Genomic DNA, 17588 nt, shown 5'->3' on the forward strand with positions numbered 1-17588 from the left:
GAGCAAGTCTTCTGCATAGGGGGACTGTACAATGATTGTACAGGACGGTTCTTCAGCAATTGGCATTGTTGAGAGCCTCTGGCATGGGACCTATTAATAACCCTGATGGACACTGGTTATTTGGTCTCTTGAGTATATTTCATAGTGAAATAACGGCCCAAGTGCAGTCAAGCAATTGCCTGTACGATTTCACCGGCTGTTCTTGCAGTCTTTGTGCAGGAGCTAATAAGCATATTACACACAACATGCTAATTAGCATTAAACACTGACTGTGCAGTTCAGAGATTCCAAGGCATAAAGGGCCAATGTGATCATCTAGTCTGACCCCTGCATACCACAGGCCAGAAAGCAGACCCAAAATAACCCTGCAAACGCATCTGTTAGACACACGTCCCATCCTGATTTAAAAACAGTCACTGCTGGAGAATCCACCACACCCCTGGGGAAGTTGATCTTAGGAAACGGTGACAGCCATTTGCAAGAGACTGGCCTGTTGTCTGCAGGGGCTGCGAGTCAGTTCAGTGGAAGATGACTTACAAAGGCTAAGCTTGCCCCAGGACAGATCCTTAGAGCTCAGGGGAGTTCATGGCTGCTCTGTACAAAGAAAACATTGATTGCCCGGCTCTCCTGACTCGCAGCCCAGGGCCCGTCCCCCAGGGGACTCCCCAGGAGGCTGGCCCCATTGTGTCCTGTGCTGACTCGTAGCATTCACACTCAGCGCACAAGGGTCTCTCAGTGCAGCTCTCAGCACCAGGGTCTGGCTTCCCGCACGGATCTTTCTCTGGTCAGGCCGGTGCCCGGGCGACACTGGCGGCCAGGACTTGTCTGCAGGGGGTGTTTGCACATCCTGGGGCGGGCAGGTCGGTGACGTCATGACAGCGGGTACGGTCAGCACCAGGCAGAGACCCAGCAAAGGGACCCAGCTGCCCCCCAGCCCTGCAGCAGCAGAGGAAAGCCGGGGAGATCCTGGGAAGGAGGGACAGAGATGGCTGCTGTCAGGCTACGCTAGAGCAGTTCACAGCTCTGCCACCAAATGGCAGCAAATGTGCATCCACACTGGGCCTCATGGACACAGAGCAACTAGGGGCAGCCTGGACCAGTCACCGGATCATCGGAGAACGCGGCACTGCCACAGTTAGATCCAAGGCAGCTGGGGGTGGGGCTTGGTGAAGAATAACCTGATGGACAGTCCCAGCCCAGGGCCCCCCCACAGCTCTGCTGGCCCCGCTCAATCCTGAGCCCCAGCCCCCTGCGAGCCCAGCCCTGGGCTCCCCATTTCTCCTGTGCACCGTCACGCTCACCTGCAGAACTTCCTGCAATCCCGGCCACCTCGGCCAGGCTGTGGCTGGTTTCATTCACTGCAAGTTCCCTAGTTTCCACCGTCCTGCCCAGCTCAGAATGAACATGGCAGCGATAGACACCCTCGTCCTGCGGGCGGACGCCCCTCAGCGTCAGGGACGCGTTCCCCTGGGCCAGCCCCTCTGGATCCAGCCAGGTCCGGTTCCTATAAGCCTCGGCCTGTCTCGCCAGCTGCTCCCTCCCGTAATAGTAACTATGAACCACCAGGGCCTCTGCCCCCGCCCGCTCCTTCTGCCAGGTGAGGGTCAGGCGCTGGAGGTCCAGCCCGGGCTGGGTGGGGAAGAGGCAGCTCAGGGTGACGTCCCCCCCGAACCGAGCTGTGATGGGCGACTTGGCTGCGAGGAGCCCTGAAAGAGAAACAGAGTCAGGGCCAGCTGCAGCCCTGCCCCCCAACCCTCCCCCACTGCCCAGAGATCCCGCTGCAGCTAAACAAGCACCGCACTCCAGCTGGCAGATGAAGATGCACAAAGGCAGGAAAGTGAGTGACTCAAAGCCAGGCAGACAGAGGCAAACGCAGGAAACGAACCCAGGAGTCCTGGCTCCCCTCCCCCCTCCTACGATGGGAGTTACGGTGCTGCTCTCCCCCCTCTCCCCCACCCAGGGCGCCTCCCCTGGGCCTGGCTGGCAGCGCCCGGGGGCCCAGGCGGCGGCGGAGGTTTGCCGGGCCGCGTCCCCGGGCTGCAGACGAAGCCCGGCCGGACACCCCGGAGCGGGGGGAGCCCAACGCCAGCGTCTGCGCGGCCGCCCCGGCCCCTGCCCAGCTCCGCGCTGCGGGGGCGGCCGGGCCCCTCCCGGGAACAGCTCGGGGGGTGCACAGCGGGTCCCGCCCAGCAGAAGTTGCCCCCGGCGGCGATCACCTGCCCCCCCCCCCGGCTCTAGGGCCGGACCCGGGAATGCCCGAGCCCCCCCGGGTGGGTGGGAGCACAGCAGAGATGGGGGTTATGGGGCGGGGCGGAGGGACCCAGCTAGAGCCAGGGGGGGCAGCACTCACCCCACAGAGCGCCCCACAGCCAGCAGCGCAGGGGGCAGCCGGGGCGCGGGGCCATCGCTGCCGGGGGGCGGGAGCAGCTGGACGAGACACGGGGAGACCCGGTCAGTGGGGCCGGGCGGAGCGTCTGCCGGGGATCGTGCTGCAGGGGGCGGGGCCGCGGGGCTTTAATCTGCCGCGCACGCTCCTATTGGACAATCTCCACCTGGAGCCCCGCCCCCGGCCCCTCCTGCGTTGATATTTGGTGTTTCCCTCCCCCTGCACCTGCTTCCTCGCCCACATCCACCAGCCTCTCCCGACCCCCGCCCGGCCAGGGCCAGGGCCAGGGGCCGGGCGGTGCCTTTTGAATCTGCCCATCCCTGGAAATGGGCAGCTTTGCCCCACGCGGGGGTCAGAGCCCGGCCAGGGGTGGTCAGTGGGGGCGGGGCGCTACCCCCCACCTTGCAGCAGAGGTGGGAGCCGCACGGGGCCCGACCCACTTGAGAGCCAGAGACTCGATCTGCTGCTTCCTGCCAGGCAGGGACTGGACCCGGAGGAGATCTGGGGGCAGAGGGGCCGGTCGCCCAGCTCAGCAGGGCAAGTGGCAGAGCAGCATCTGCCCCAATCAGCCTGAGCTCTGCTCTGCGCAGTCATGGCCATGGGCACCGGGGCCCCCCATCAGCTGACCAGAGGCCAGCCCTGCTGCAGCCCCCCATAGATCAGACAGACAGAGCGCCCAGAGAGAGCGGGAGCCAGGAAATGAGGACCGGCAGAGACAGCGCAGCCTCCTGAACAGCGCCCAAGCATCATTTGTTCGGGCCCAGTACAAACGTGTAACACAGGCCTCCACACACACACACACACACACCACAACCCCTCGTCCCACACATACAATCTCACGAACCATGAAAAATATTTCCCACATGGTAATGGGGGCTGCAGTCTGGGTTGGGCCCCCCCCTGGGCCTTCAGGCCCCAGGAAAGTTACCCTTTCCCTGCCCACGTCCTGCCACCCCAAGCCTGCTTTGAATAGCGGGTCGCCCTCGCTGGGTATTTAAATCGCTGAGTGTCAGCCCGCGATGCAGGCGAGACGGGGGTTGCAAATAACAGCAAAGCGGATGCTCCCACACGCTGGATCCCGCCTGCCCCACATAAGTGCAGAGTTTCTATCAGCCCCACCCGGCGAGCAGGGCGTGGCCACGTGGAAATCTTGGCGAACACCCTGCGGAGTCTCGGCACATGTCAGCACTGAGCAGGGGAGTCACCGCGGGTTGCGTTAGTTCTCTGCCAGTTTCTCACCTCTAGCTGCCTGTTAAACGGTCGGTGGTCACAGCCTCTCCTGCTGTAACTGTAACCTTCGCCCACCGTGCAGGTGTCCCACGGGAACGGTGCTGTGGAACCACTGGGGTGAAGCCAGGCAGGACTGCAGTGGGCAGATCTCCCCTCGGGGCCCCTCTCACCAGGGCAGCCGCCTCCCAAATCTGCCCTTAGAGCGTTCAGCCCCCCTGCTCCGCCGGAGCTCCCCACGAGGAGTCCCCCTGGCTGGGACCCTGCGCCCCACCTCGCAGTCAGAAGCGATTCACAGCCCATGGGGAGGCAGGAGGTTTGTTAGTTCTCAGGATCCCAGGGCAGAGGGACTTTGTGAGCAAATGAATCCAAAGTTACAGCAGCGACTAACTGGGGGCTCCAGAGCCCCTTCTTCAGCTCTGCTCCCTTCTCTCTCCCCTCCCCGCAGGGGACTGGGCTGGCCCCTTCCTCCCTGCCAGTTCCAGACACGCCTCCTCCCTCCCCTTACCTTTGTCTGTTCTCTCCCCCCTCCCACCGGAGTTCACCTGACCCCTCCCCGGCTCTCCAACACCTTTGCAAGGGGACAGGGGCTGGCCATTGTCTGTTCACGGGTAGCTAGAGTCAGCCACACTCTCTCTAGTGGTCACTACAAAGATCGCACACACCCTTAACCCAACGCCGAAATAAGTGAGTAACACATAGGGGAAACTGAGGCACACACACAGTACTCAGAGAAGACATCAAGAATATCTCCACTTTGTCACACCCACCTGGGGCCCACCCCAGCTCTCTCAGCCTCCCAAGCCATCGCCCACATGGGACCCCTTCCTGCTGCGCACTCATGCGGAGCCGGCCTGAGGTGCTTGCACCCCCACATTCCTCCATGCCTTGCTAGGGGTCGCACCCCACTTTTTTTTGGCAAAACTTGGCATTTGTCCCGTTTGTTCTGGCTAACTGATGCTCAGCTGGCAAGAGCAAACGGGACAAATGCCGAGTTTTGCAAACAGAAGTCGGGACAGCCAGGACACAGCTTAAAAAAGGGAGCGTCTGGGCCAAAACGGGAGGTGCGGTCGCCCTAAGGGGCTGGTGAGCTGGGCTGGGGACAGTGTTGCTGTGGCAGACAATGCAGAGGTGACAGGAGCAGTGAGGTTGCCTAGTAAAATTGCTAGAGCAGAAATCACGGAAGAACAGCAAAGGCCGTGCGGGGGAAGGGGCAAACCAAGGAATTCACCCCGGGACTCGCTGACCTCAAATACACAACCGTAGGGGAGGGGGGAGTGGAGGAAATGGGAAGTGGTGTGTTAGAGGGACATTCGTACAGCGCAAAGTGGGAAACTGAGGCAAAGCACTACTGCTGACAATACGATGGGGCGGGTGTTTTACTAATGGCTTGTCTGCTTCTGAAACATCACTGAGGTGCCTTCCCAAATGAATGCTGAGATCCCGCTGCCCCTAATAAAAGGTTTCCCGTGTTACAGAGTCAGACGGATTCGATGCCTGTGAGTGTGGAAGTGTTGCCCCTTAGAGCCGCCCAGAGGTAGCGGAGAGATCAGAAATCCCCCTCCTGTAGCTCCCGACTGTTCTTTCTTGCTCTGCTAGTGGCCGAGCTCCTCCAGCACCCGGAGCCGGGGCAGCTGCTGGTGAGAGCCCGTGAAATTGTGGCCACCACCAAGTCACTTTGCGGGCATTGGCCAGGTCCCTTATTTTGAGGGTGGAGCTGCTGTCGCTCAGTCACACCCATGATCAGGGATGCTGCATCTCTTTGGGGTGTGTGGGGGGTGGTGAGTACAGTGCTGACCCAGCCAATCCTGTAGGACTCAGCCCTGACCCCTCACGGTTAATGGATCTGGCTTATTTTGTAGTGAGCAGACCAGCTGGTTCAGGAGGTGGGGAGGGGAGGGGCTGATGATGAGCTGATCTCCAGGGGGCCGGCAGTGAGGGGTGGGTGATGAGCAAGTTCCCACAGGGCCTGCTTGAGAAAAGCAAGAGAAACAGGTGGCCCGGCTGCCCCACAACGTCTGGGACGATTAGATCAGCTAATCTGAGCTCCTGTTGATCACAGACTGAAGATGCTCAGCGCTGCCACCCCCAACAGCTCAGAACCAGGAGTCTGTCCTCAAAAAATCACGAGATCAGCTTGATAACCATGAGAGGGGGTTTTTTTTGTTAACACTTTACTTTCAGGTTTTGTAGCCGTCAGGGTCACACGCGGGGCCGGGGCTCTGGCTTTTCCCTGTCACCATCTGGGCTAGAAACATTTTTGTTGTGAAAGAGGACTGGAATATTTCACACAGCTCTTTCCTGCCCCACGTGAACCCTTCACCAGCCTTAGGCTGGTGGCCTCCCAGCATCCAGAGCTGCAGCAGCGACCCCACGCCCACCAAACACGCTCGGGGTCCTGAAAGCTCATCGGCTGCTGGCGGGATGGGCCGCAGGGGCTGGGCTGGGCTGGGACCCACAGCCCAGGCTGATAAGATCTTGACCAAACCAGATGGAACTGAGCAAAGCTGTGTTGCATTTAGCTCTGGTGCAGTGACGTGCTTTGGGATCTGTCATGTTAACAGCTGTCATCATGCAGCATTGCGAGGCAGCCCGGTCACTGTCTGGGGTAGAGGGGGAGGGACCCCCCATGTCCATCCTGAGGTATCTGTCCTTTGAAGCCAGCCCCAGGGCAGAAATGCCTGTAACTGGGCAAACTGAGGTCTCCAGCAACCAGAAGACAAAGAAACACCTCTGCGCTAAAAGCCCTGGGTTAACCTGGCACGGGGTCTCCTTGCTGATCCAACAAACAGCCAGGGCCTTCCCCATGGAGGGTCCTGCTCCTTGGAGGCAGGGCCTGCGGTAACTCCCTGAGGCTGGTGCTGTTCTGAACAGCATCAGTGATGAACTTGGTGCCCCACAGCTTTGATTCCAAGCTCGGTTTTGTTTACAGCCCCTGAACGCCAGTGGCCAATTACCAGGTTGGAGGAAGGAATCCCTGGTTAAAAGGTTAACCTCCCACTTCCTTCCAGCTTAGCTCCCAGTAAACAGCCCAGAGACCTTCCAGTGGGACTCTTGCAAAGACAGATTTAACATTTCTGGGATTTCAAATGGGGGGAAAACACCCTTTTCCAGGCCTTCCTACCTCATGGAGAAGCAAAGAAGAAAAGGAAATGGTTTGCAGATCAGCTTGAACAGTGCATGAAGATGCAGGACCCTGGCTTTATTAAATACATTCCTCTTTGTTTCTTTCAAAGAACACACAATAGATTTAGTATAAAAATGTATTGTTACTTTTAACAATAGTCTTTTTTTCCTTTTAAAGAAAATCAGACTTTCTACCCAGCAGAAATAGATCAGGGCCACCGAAAGCTGCACGTTACGGGCAATAAATTCCTGGCTCTTGACAAAATCTCGTGAGCGCCTGCCACCCAGCCCAGCTGATTCCAGGCCTCCGGAAACCACGAGGCTGGTCTGGAAATCACACGATTGTCTTCCAAATCACGATATTATAAAATCAAATAAAGAATGATGAAATCTGCCTGCTGGGCCACCACTAGCAACAGCCAGCGACCCCGTGTGTAGGAGTTGGGAGTGTGCCAGCCAGCTGGAACTGAGCATACAGACATGGGGGTTTTCTGGGGGTGACTTGGGGGGATGTCACATCCAGTTAAGCCCAAGGGGCTGGGAGGCGGAAGCTGCCATCTTATGTAATGGGTTTAATCTGCAGCAAGGGAGACTGAGGTTAGCTATTAGGAAACATTTGCAAACTCCCCAGAGAAGTTCACCTATGGAACCGGCCTCCAACGGAGGTCGCAGGATCCCCGTCACTGGAGGTTTCTAAGACCGGGTTGCACAAACCCGTCAGGCTGGTCTAGGGTTAGTTGGTCCTGTCTCAGTGCAGGGGCTGGACTAGACGGCCCCTGAACCTCCCTTCCAGCCCCACATTGCTGTGCTTCTCTTAACACCTTAAAAACAATGCGAGTTCTGTTGCACTTCAAAGACTAACAAATGGAATTTCTGCAGGCATAAGCTTTCGTGGGCTGTAACCCACTTCGTCAGCTTCGTTAGCTTAGGCCTGCAGAAATTCAATTTGTTAGTCTTTGAAGTGCAACAGAACTCGCATTTTTGCTGTATACAGACTAACACGGCTACCCCTCCGGAATTTAATACCTTTGAGGCTCTGGGCCCAGGCCCTTTGAGGTGTCAGCCCGCTCTGACGTGGTGCCGTCATTGGAAGGGGACAAAGCTGCCCTGCAAGAGCTGGGGTTACCCTGCAAGAGCTGGGGTTACCTTCCCCATGTGGGGCCATTGTAGATGGGATCCGTTGTATTGACGTGGGTCACCCTCCACCTCGCAAGGAGCGCTCCCATTGCAGGGGGCAGTGACCGGGATCGGGAAATTGAGCGCTGGTGCCATTGCCGTGTTGGCCATGGAACTGCACCGTCCTTGTTATAAAGTGCGACCGTCAAGTCTAGAGACGCCCGACTCTTGTCTCCAGAACCTTGGCGTGCAGACGAGGGAGATGCCGGGAGATCTGACGCGAGGCCGGTACTGAGGTGAGCTGGGGCTGGGCAGGCCCCAGGGCCTGGCTGGCTCGGAGGTGAAGAATCCTTCACGTCCGTCGTTGCAGCAGAGGTACTCTCCGAGCAGCGTCTGCCAGTCCCACGGCCGGGAGGGTGAAAGACCTTCATGGCCACTATCACAGACAGGGTCCCGACGCCAAGACAGGCCACCAGCAGCCAGACCCAGCTGCGTCTCTGCCCTGCAAGAGACAGCCCAGAGCTTCCTGTGAGCAGGGCCTGAGAGCCAGAGCGACCTCCCCAGGCTCAGCGTGTCACCCTGCATCCCAGGAGGATGTGGACAAGCCTGAACTCCAGACTGCTGAGCAGCAATACCCAGCTGTGCCACTGGGTAGTGACAATGGGTGAAATAACTGTGCTCAGACCCTAATCCCCTTCCCACCCGCTTTCCCCACTCACCAGGCCCGTCTGTCAACGTGATGAGCTGCATGGGGGTCTCCCGTCCGGCTGTCACCAGGAGCACGGTGAGGTTGGAGATCCGCCCCACGGGCACGGCCAGCTGGCTGCACAGGTTGTAAAGTCCACGGGCGTCCACAGACTCTGTGGTACTGCTGAGCTCTGTCAGGTTGGTCCCTGACCCATCCCTCCACTCCACGCTTGCCCGGGGGTACCCGTCCCCCGAGCTGAAAGTCATGAGGGCGAGGCCCAGCCGAAAGGAGAGATCAAAGGTCAGGTGAGGCTCCCCGTAGGGTGCTGAAAGAAAAAATTTCCATGTCTCTGGAGTTTTTCACCTCCGATTGCTTGCCAGGCTCCAGACATAGCAATTGCTCCCCCAGTGCAGAGATGCAGCTACCTCTGGGGTGGGGCACCAGCTACCAAGCAACACAGCACAAAAGATTAGGCCGTGCAGTTTGGAGCCGAGCCAGCTTTGAAGAGGGACATTGTCGGTCAGACATCTAAGACCAGATCCACTTGGGATGGCCACAGTGTCCACTCCCCCCCCCACCACCACACACACACACACACACACACACACTCACTCTCCCCACCTTGGTCTTATTAGCCAGAGCCAGTTCCTCTTTATAGGGTGACAATGGCTCATCAGGCTGGAAACAGGATATTTGTGCTAAGTAAGGTAAGTCTAGGAGGATACCGGGACAGAATGTCTGAGTCAGCTCAGATAAGAGGGAGAACCAACCACAGACCCATTTACTGGGAGCTAGATAACAAGAGACAGAATAAGTGAGGAAGGGAGAGATGAGGAAAAGAGGAAGTCGAAACGTGGTCAGCGTATGCAGCTCAGGGACTGGTTTCTGCTCCATAACAAAGCCAGTTGTCACATGTCCGAGGCAGGGCAGAGTAAATGCAGTGCGATGTGTAAACACGCACAGGAGAGCAGGTTTCTGTGGGACTTTGCAGCTGAGATGGATCCTGCATCCACCCTCCTGCGTTTGAGGCAGATCAACTCAGCCTAGCGTTGCTGTGGGCAGATAAAAATACCTGAGCAAGACGTGTGGCATGAACCTGAGTCGTCAGGAATCCGTGTGGGATGAGGCCTTGGAGGGAATTCTGACAGCGAGGCAGCTAACAACAGGTCTCGCAGGCTCTGTCACTAGAGGGAGACCTGGAGCCAACCCACATTAGCCACCCCGGGGCGCAGCATCCCCAGCACCTACCTTCCATTCTCAGCTCACGGTGTTCAGACGTCTGGCCCAGCTCCGAGGTGACATGGCAGCGATAGACGCCCTCGTCCCGCAGGCGGACGCCCCTCAGCAGCAGGGCCGCGTTCCCCTGGGCCAGCCCCTCTGGATCCAGCCGGGTCCGGTTCCTATAAGCCTCGGCCTGTCTCGCCAGCTGCTCCCTCCCGTAATAGTAACTATGGACCACCAGGACCTCTGCACCCGCCCGCTCCTTCTGCCAGGTGAGGGTCAGGCGCTGGAGGTCCAGCCTGGGCCAGGTGGGGAAGAGGCAGCTCAGGGTGACGTCCCCCCCGAACCGAGCTGTGATGGGCGACTTGGCTGCGAGGAGCCCTGAAAGGGAAACAGGGTTGGGGCAGAGATGCCAGCTGCAGCCCTGCCCCCCCATCCCTCCCCCATCGCCCAGTGACCCGGCTGCAGCTATACACAAGCACCGCACTGCAGCTGGCAGACGAAGATACACAGAGGCCGGAAAGTGAGTGACCCAAAGCCAGGCAGACAGAGGCAAAGGCAGGAAACGAACCCAGGAGCCCTGGCTGCCCGCCCCTCCTACGATGGGGGCTGCGGTGCCGCTCTCCCCTCCACCCAGGGCGCCTCCCCTGGGCCTGGCTGGCAGCGCCCGGGGCTCCAGGCGGCGGGGGAGGTTTGCCGGGCCGCGCCCCCGGGCTACAGACGAAGCCCGGCCGGACACCCCGGAGGGGGGAGCCCAACGCCAGCGTCTGCGCGGCCGCCCCGGCCCCTGCCCAGCTCCGCGCTGCGGGGGCGGCCGGGCCCCTCCCGGGAACAGCTCGGGGGGTGCACAGCGGGTCCCGCCCAGCAGAAGTTGCCCCCGGCGGCGATCACCTGCCCCCCCCCCGGCTCTAGGGCCGGACCCGGGAATGCCCGAGCCCCCCCGGGTGGGTGGGAACACAGCAGAGATGGGGGGTTATGGGGCGGGGCGGAGGGACCCAGCTAGAGCCGGAGGGGGCAGCACTCACCCCACAGAGCGCCCCACAGCCAGCAGCGCAGGGGGCAGCCGGGGCACGGGGCCATCGCTGCCGGGGGGCGGGAGCAGCTGGACGGGACACGGGGTGTGGGAAGCCCGAGGCACTGGAGCCGCGTGGAGCATCTGCCGGGGCACGTGCTTTAGAGACTAGAACGGAGCACGCGGCTCGGCTTTAATCTGCATCGCACGCTCCTATTGGACAATCTCCCTCTAGAGCCCCGCCTCCCTTCAAATACAGCCTTTTACAACTTCCCGCGTGCTTTCGACGCCCAAACACTCGGGCCGCTTTAATGCGCTGCCCCGCCCCGGTCGGTACCAGGGGCCGGGCCGGGCGGTGCCTTTTAAATCGGCCCATCCCTGGAAATGGGCAGCTTTGCCCCACGCGGGGCTCAAAGCCCGGCCAGGGGCGGTCAGTGGGGGCGGGGCGGGCCGCTGCCTCCCAAACTGCAGGAGAAATATTTTCCTCATGGTAATGGGGGCTGCAGTCTGGGCTGCCCCCCCACCGGCCTTCAGGCCCCAGGAAAGTTACCCTTCCCTCCACCCCCAACCCCAAGCCTGCTTTGAATAGCGGGTCGCCCCCGCTGGGTATTTAAACGCTGAGTGTCAGCCCGCGATGCAGAGGAGACGGGTTTGCAAATAACAGCAAAGCGGATGCTCCCACACGCCGGATCCCGCCTGCCCCACATAACTGCGGAGTTTCCATCAGCCCGTCTCGGCACATGTCAGCACTGAGCAGGGGAGTCACCGCGGGTTGCGTTAGTTCTCTGCCAGTTTCTCACCTCTAGCTGCCTGTTAAAGGGTCGGTGGTCACAGCCTATCCTGCTGTAACTGTAACCTCCGCCCACCGGGCAGGTGTCCCACGGGAACGGTGCTGTGGAACCACTGGGGTGAAGCCAGGCAGGACTGCAGTGGGCAGATCTCCCCTCGGGGCCCCTCTCACCAGGGCAGCCGCCTCCCAAATCTGCCCTTAGAGCGTTCAGCCCCCCTGCTCCGCCGGAGCTCCCCACGAGGAGTCCCCCTGGCTGGGACCCTGCGCCCCACCTCGCAGTCAGAAGCGATTCACAGCCCGTGTGGGAGGCAGGAGGTTTGTTAGTTCTCAGGATCCCAGGGCAGAGAGACTTTGTCAGCAGATGAGTCCAAAGTTACAGCAGTGACTAACTGGGCGCTCCAGAGCCCCTTCATCAGCTCTGCTCCCTTCTCTCTCCCCTCCCCGCAGGGGACTGGGCTGGCCCCTTCCTCCCTGCCAGCTCCAGACACGCCTCCTCCCTCCCCTTGCCTTCGTCCCGGCTCTCCAACACCTTTGCAAGGGTACGGGCTGGCCATTGTCTGTGCACACGTAGCTAGAATCAGGTAGCTGCCCCCTCTAGTGGTCACTACAAAGATCACACACACCCTTAACCCAACACCGAAATACATGAGTAACACACAGGGGGAAACTGAATGCTGAGTTCCCGCTGCCCCTAATAAAAGGTTTCCCGTGTTACAGAGTCAGACGGATTCGATGCCTGTGAGTGTGGAAGTGTTGCCCCTTAGAGCCGCCCAGAGGTAGTGGAGAGATCAGAAATCCCCCTCCTGTAGCTCCCGTTCATCCTTTCTTGCTCTGCCAGCGGCTGAGCTCCTCCAGCACCCGGAGCCGGGGCAGCTGCTGGCGGGAGCCTGTGAAATTGTGGCCACCACCAAGTCACTTGGCTGGCATGGACCAGGTTCCTTGTTTTGAGGGTGGAGCTGCTGTGGCTCAGTCACACCCATGATCAGGGACACTACATCTCATGGGGGTTTTGTGCGGGGTGGTGACTACAGCTCTGCCCCAGCCAATCCCCTAAAACTCAGCCCCAATTCCTTGGGGCCAGTAATTCAGGCTTATTTTGTAGTGAGCAGACCAGCTGGTTCAGGAGGTGGCAGAGGGTAGGGGCTGATGATGAGCTGATCTCGGGGGGGGGGGGGGCACTGAGGGGTGGGTGATGAGCAAGTTCCTATAGGGCCTGCTTGAGAAAAGCAAGAGAAACAGGTGCCAAGGCTGCCCCACAACGCCTGGGAAGATTAGATCAGCTAATCTAATCTCCTGTTGATCACAGACCTACGTCGCTCAGCACTGCCCCCCCCAACAGCTCAAAACCAGGAGTCTCTCCTCAAAAAATCATCAGATCGGCTTGAGAATCAGGAGGTTGGTGTTTGTTAACACTTTACTTTCAGGTTTTGCAGCCATCAGGGTCACACTCAGGGCCATGGCTCTGGCATTTCGCTGTCACCCTCTGGGCTAGCAACATTTCTGTTGTGAAAGGGGAGTGGAATATTCCACACAGCTGTTTGCTCACCCACAGGAGCCACTCACCAGCCTTTGCTGGAGATGGGTTGGTGGCCTCCAGAGCCCCATCAGCGACCCCACACCCAGCAAACACGCTCCGGCTCCCGAATGCTCCTCAGCTGTTGGCAGGACAGGCCACAGGGGCTGAGCTGGGGCTCCTGGCCCAGGCTGATAAGATCCTGACTAAACTGTGTGGAACTGAGCGAAGCTGTGTTGCATTAAGCTCCATCACAGTGAATTGCTTTGGGGTCCGTCCTGTTAACAGCTGCCATTGTGTAGCGTTGTGGGGGCAGCTGGGCACCGTCTCAGGTAGAGGGGGGGGGCCTCCATGTCTGTCCTACCATATCTGCCCTTTGAACTGCAGCGATTCCTCTGTCCTCAGGCTGGAGAAAGAAATCCAGGCCGTGCCCCAGGGCAGCCCGTCAGAGCTGGGAAACAGGGAACGGTGCAGGCCGGGATCCTCTGCGGCACAGGGAGAGAGACACGGCTAGGTCTCCTCGCAACGAGGTGGGAGCTGGGTGTGGGGCCCCCGCTAGACCATTGAGGGAAGAGCCGGGGGCAGGTGCCCTGACCTGGGACTATCCTGCTCACCAGCACTCCTGCAGGTAACTTGTGCACTGAGTCCATCTGTGAGATGGGCCGGTGCAATCCCTGATCCTGTGGAGATGCCTCACACATCCACTGGTGCCCACCTTATGTAAACGGGTGTGTGTGTGTGCGTGTACACGTGATGCATGTGTGTGCATGTGCTCGCTCTCTCTCCCCCTCCCTCCCTCACCTCTGCCTGTAATGATATTACTGACCTCTCCTGGCTGCTCCCCACAGCCTATAAGGGCCCTACTACTACTACCACCAGCTGAGGGAGCTTCTCATCAGCTGCAGGGGCCAGGCCTGTGCAGTCGCACCTGTGCCTGAGTGTGAGTTATATGGTGAGTGGGGCCCCATCCCAGCTGGCATTAAGCAGCCATCGCTCCACTGGGGTTAGAGGGGCCTGTGCCGAGCCAGCATCAATCGCTGCAGGTGGCTGGGCCGTACAGCTTCCCAGCAGCCCAGCGTCTAGGCTGCCTGGGGTTGTGGAGTTGTGTCAATGCATATAAAGGAAGAGACGTCACTTTACAGTGAAAACCTGGGGATTTATTGTTGTGTCCCTGTCGTCAGTCTCCGTTACCTACCAGTCCGCTGGGGGCAGCGCCTGGATCCAAATAGGCCCCGGTGAGCAGAAAAGATCCTGTTCAAGAGAAACCCCAGCAGATCTAGGTGTTAAAGTGATGTGAAGCGGGATTGTTCAGGGATTACAGGGATAAAGCATCTCTTTGGGCACAGGGGCAGCTCGGGCCTATTTAGTGGAGAGGGTTGGATTTCTAATCCTACCTCCAGTGTTGCTGCTGTCCCGTCCACTCTGACCCCTCTAGGGCCACCCCCCAATCAGATTGTTAAATTAACCCTGGCAACACCCCTGTGCAGGAGGCAGCTCTGCCCCCCACCTCACTGACTGCTGGGGAAACACAGGCACAGAGCAGCACATACTTGCCTTGAGGGTCACACAGCAAATCCAAAGTTTTGAGTCTAAACTTGTTTTTGTTTACGGTCCCCTAACTCCAATGACCAATTAACAGGTTGGAGGAAGGAATCCCTCGTAAAAAGATTAATCGTCCCATTCCTTCCAACGTAGCTCCCAGTAAACATCCCAGAGACCTCCCCGTGGGACTCCTGCAAAGCAAGATTTAATGTTTCTGGGATTTCGAATGGGGGGAAAACATCCTTTTCCAGGCCTTCCTAAATGAAGGGGGAAAAAAATTGTTTGCAGGTCACCTTGAACAGTGCATGAAGACACAGGATTGGGGCTTTATTAAATACATTGCTCATTATTTTAAAGAACGCACACACGAGACTTTTAAAAATACCTATTTTTATGCTAAATCTCAGGTTTCCTTAAAGAAAATTAGACTTTCTACCCAGCAGAAATAGATCAGGGCCATTGAAAGCCACACATTACAGGCAATAAATTCCTGGCTCTTGACAAAATCCCGTGAACTCCTGCCACCCAGCCCAGCTGACCCCAGGCCTCCGGAAACCATGAGGCTGGTCTGGAAATCATGAGATGGGACTAGAAATCACGAGATTTTAAAGCATCATAAATAATTATGAAATCTGCCTGCTGGACCATGGGCGGCAGCCAGCGCCCCATGTGTGAGCGTCGGGGGTGCGCCAGCCAGCTGGAAATGAGCACACAGACATGGGGATCTTCTGGGGGCAGCTTGGAGGGGGGAACATATCACATCCTCTTAAGCCTGGGGTGGGGGAGCTGCCATCCTTTGGTACTTTGTATTCCTCTCTCTGCCTTCTGTCGTGCCCCCCCCAACAATCTCCTGCACCCCCTCTATCTGCCCCTGGTGATTAATTGCTCTCCGTGTCCAGTGAAGGTAGGAGGAGAAGTAATGGGTTTAACCTGCAGCAAGGCAGACTGAGGTTAGCTATTAGGAAACATTTGCCTACTCCCCAGAGAAGTTCAGCTCTGGAACAGGCCTCCAAGGCAGGTCGCGGGATCCCCGTCACTGGAGGTTTCTAAGACCAGGTTGGACAAAGCCGTCGGGGCTGGTCTAGGGTTACTTGGTCCTGTCTCAGTGCAGGGGGCTGGACTAGACGCCCTCTGGAGCTCCCCTCCAGCCCCACATTTCTGTGCTTTTCTTAATACCTTTGAAGCTCTGAGCCCAGCCCCTTCAAGGTCTCATAACCTGCTCCGACGTGGTGCCGTCATTGGAAGGGGACAAAGAGCTGTCCTGCAAGAGCTGGGGTTACCTTCCCCCTGTGGGGCCATTGTAGATGGGAGCTGTTTTAAAGACGTGGGTCACTCTCAGCCTTGCAGGAGCTCTTCTGTTGCACAGGCAGTGACCGGCATCGGAAACTTGAGCGCTGTGGCCATTGCAGTGTCGGCCATTGAACTGCACCGTCCTTGTTATAAAGTGCGACCATCAGGTCTAGAGACGCCCGACTCTTGTCTCCAGAACCTTGGCGTGCAGACGAGGGAGCTGCCGGGAGATCTGACGCGAGGCCAGTGGTGAGGTTAGCTGGGGCTGGGCAGGCCCCAGGGCCCGGCTGGCTCAGAGGTGAAGGATCCTCCATGTCTGCCATCTCGGGGAAGCGACCCTCTGAGCAACATCTGCAAGTCCCACGGCCGGGAGGGTGAAAGAGCTTCATGGCCACAATCACAGACAGGGTCCCGACGCCAAGACAGGCCACCAGCAGCCAGACCCAGCTGCGTCTCTGCCCTGCAAGAGACAGCCCAGAGCTTCCTGTGAGCAGGGCCTGAAGGCCAGAGCGGCCTCCCCAGGCTCAGCGCGTCACCCTCCTGCCCAGAAGGATGTGGACAAGCCTGAACTCCAGGCTGCTGAGCAGCAATACCCAGCTGTGCCACTGGGTGGCGACAATGGGTTAAATAACTGTGCTCAGACCCTAATTCCCTTCTCACAGACCTGCACTGGCTGGACATTCCCTACCCGCTTTCCCCCACTCACCAGGCCCTTCTATCAACATGATGAGCTGCACAGGGGTCTCCCGCCCAGCTGTCACCAGGAGCACGGTGAGGTTGGTGATCCGCCCCACGGGCACGGCCAGCTGGCTGCACAGGTTGTAAAGTCCACGGGCATCCACAGACTCTGTGGTACTGCTGAGTTCTGTCAGGTTGGTCCCCGTCCCGTCCCTCCACTCCACGCTTGCCCAGGGGTACCCGCCCCCCGAGCTGAAGGTCAGGAGGGCATGGCCCAGCCGAAAGGAGAGATCAAAGGTCAGGTGAGGCTCCCCGTAGGGTGCTGAAAGGAAAAACAACATTTCCCATGTCTCTGGAGTTTTTCACCTCCAATTGCTTGACAGGCTCCAGACATAGGAATTGCTCCCCCAGTGCAGAGATGCAGCTACCTCTGGGGTGGGGCAGCTGGCTATCAGCCACCCAGCAACACGGCACAAGAGGTTAGACCGTGCAGTCTGGGGCTGAGCCAGCTTTGAAGTGGGACACTGTCGGTCAGACATCTGAGATCAGATCCACTCGGGATGGCCACAGCGTCCACCCCAACACACACACTCTCCCCACCTTGGTCTTACTAGCCTGAGCCAGTTCCCCCACACACACACTCATCCCACCTTGGTCTTATCTAGCAAGAGCCAGTTCCTCTTTATAGGGTGACAATGACTCATCAGGCTGGAAACAGGACATTTGTGCTAAGCAAGGTAAGTCTCAGGGACTGGGCTAGTTGTCACAGGACAGAATGTCTGAGTCAGCTCAGATAAGAGGGAGAACCACCTACAGACCCATTTACTGAGGCGCTAGATAACAAGGGACAGCACCTACCTTCCATTCTCAATATCTGGCCCAGTGAGGAAGGGAGAGATGAGGAAAAGAGGAAGTCGAAACGTCCGGTTCCTATAAGCCTCAGCCTGTCTCGCCAGCTGCTCCCTCCCGTAATAGTAACTATGAACCACCAGGGCCTCT

At 58.6% G+C, this 17588-nt stretch overlaps 1 protein-coding gene across 1 annotated transcript; it reads right to left on the minus strand.

Moving 5' to 3' along the window:
* Nucleotides 1-352: 352 nt before the first annotated feature.
* On the minus strand, nucleotides 353-2473 carry LOC137149454 (butyrophilin subfamily 2 member A2-like). The gene is made up of 3 exons (XM_067542970.1): nucleotides 2351-2473; nucleotides 1302-1706; nucleotides 353-966 (listed from the first exon to the last, which is right to left on the minus strand). Exons 1-3 carry the CDS (start codon nucleotides 2403-2405, stop codon nucleotides 584-586), a joined length of 843 nt encoding a protein of 280 aa, XP_067399071.1. The 5' UTR covers nucleotides 2406-2473; the 3' UTR covers nucleotides 353-583.
* Nucleotides 2474-17588: the final 15115 nt, after the last annotated feature.

This window comes from Emydura macquarii, unplaced genomic scaffold, assembly GCF_026122565.2.
Source record: "Emydura macquarii macquarii isolate MOO-44397 ecotype Brisbane River unplaced genomic scaffold, CSIRO-AGI_Emac_v2 contig_746, whole genome shotgun sequence".
NCBI lineage: Eukaryota > Metazoa > Chordata > Testudines > Chelidae > Emydura > Emydura macquarii.

Excerpts from the sequence above, each read along its gene's own strand:
- LOC137149454 (XM_067542970.1), bottom strand. The coding sequence starts at position 2,405 with ATGGCCCCGCGCCCCGGCTGCCCCCTGCGCTGCTGGCTGTGGGGCGCT. Across the intron at positions 1,707-2,350 it reads GCTGTGGGGCGCTCTGTGGG|GGCTCCTCGCAGCCAAGTCG; the intron begins GTGAGTGCTGCC and ends TTTCTCTTTCAG. Across the intron at positions 967-1,301 it reads GATTGCAGGAAGTTCTGCAG|GATCTCCCCGGCTTTCCTCT; the intron begins GTGAGCGTGACG and ends CCTCCTTCCCAG.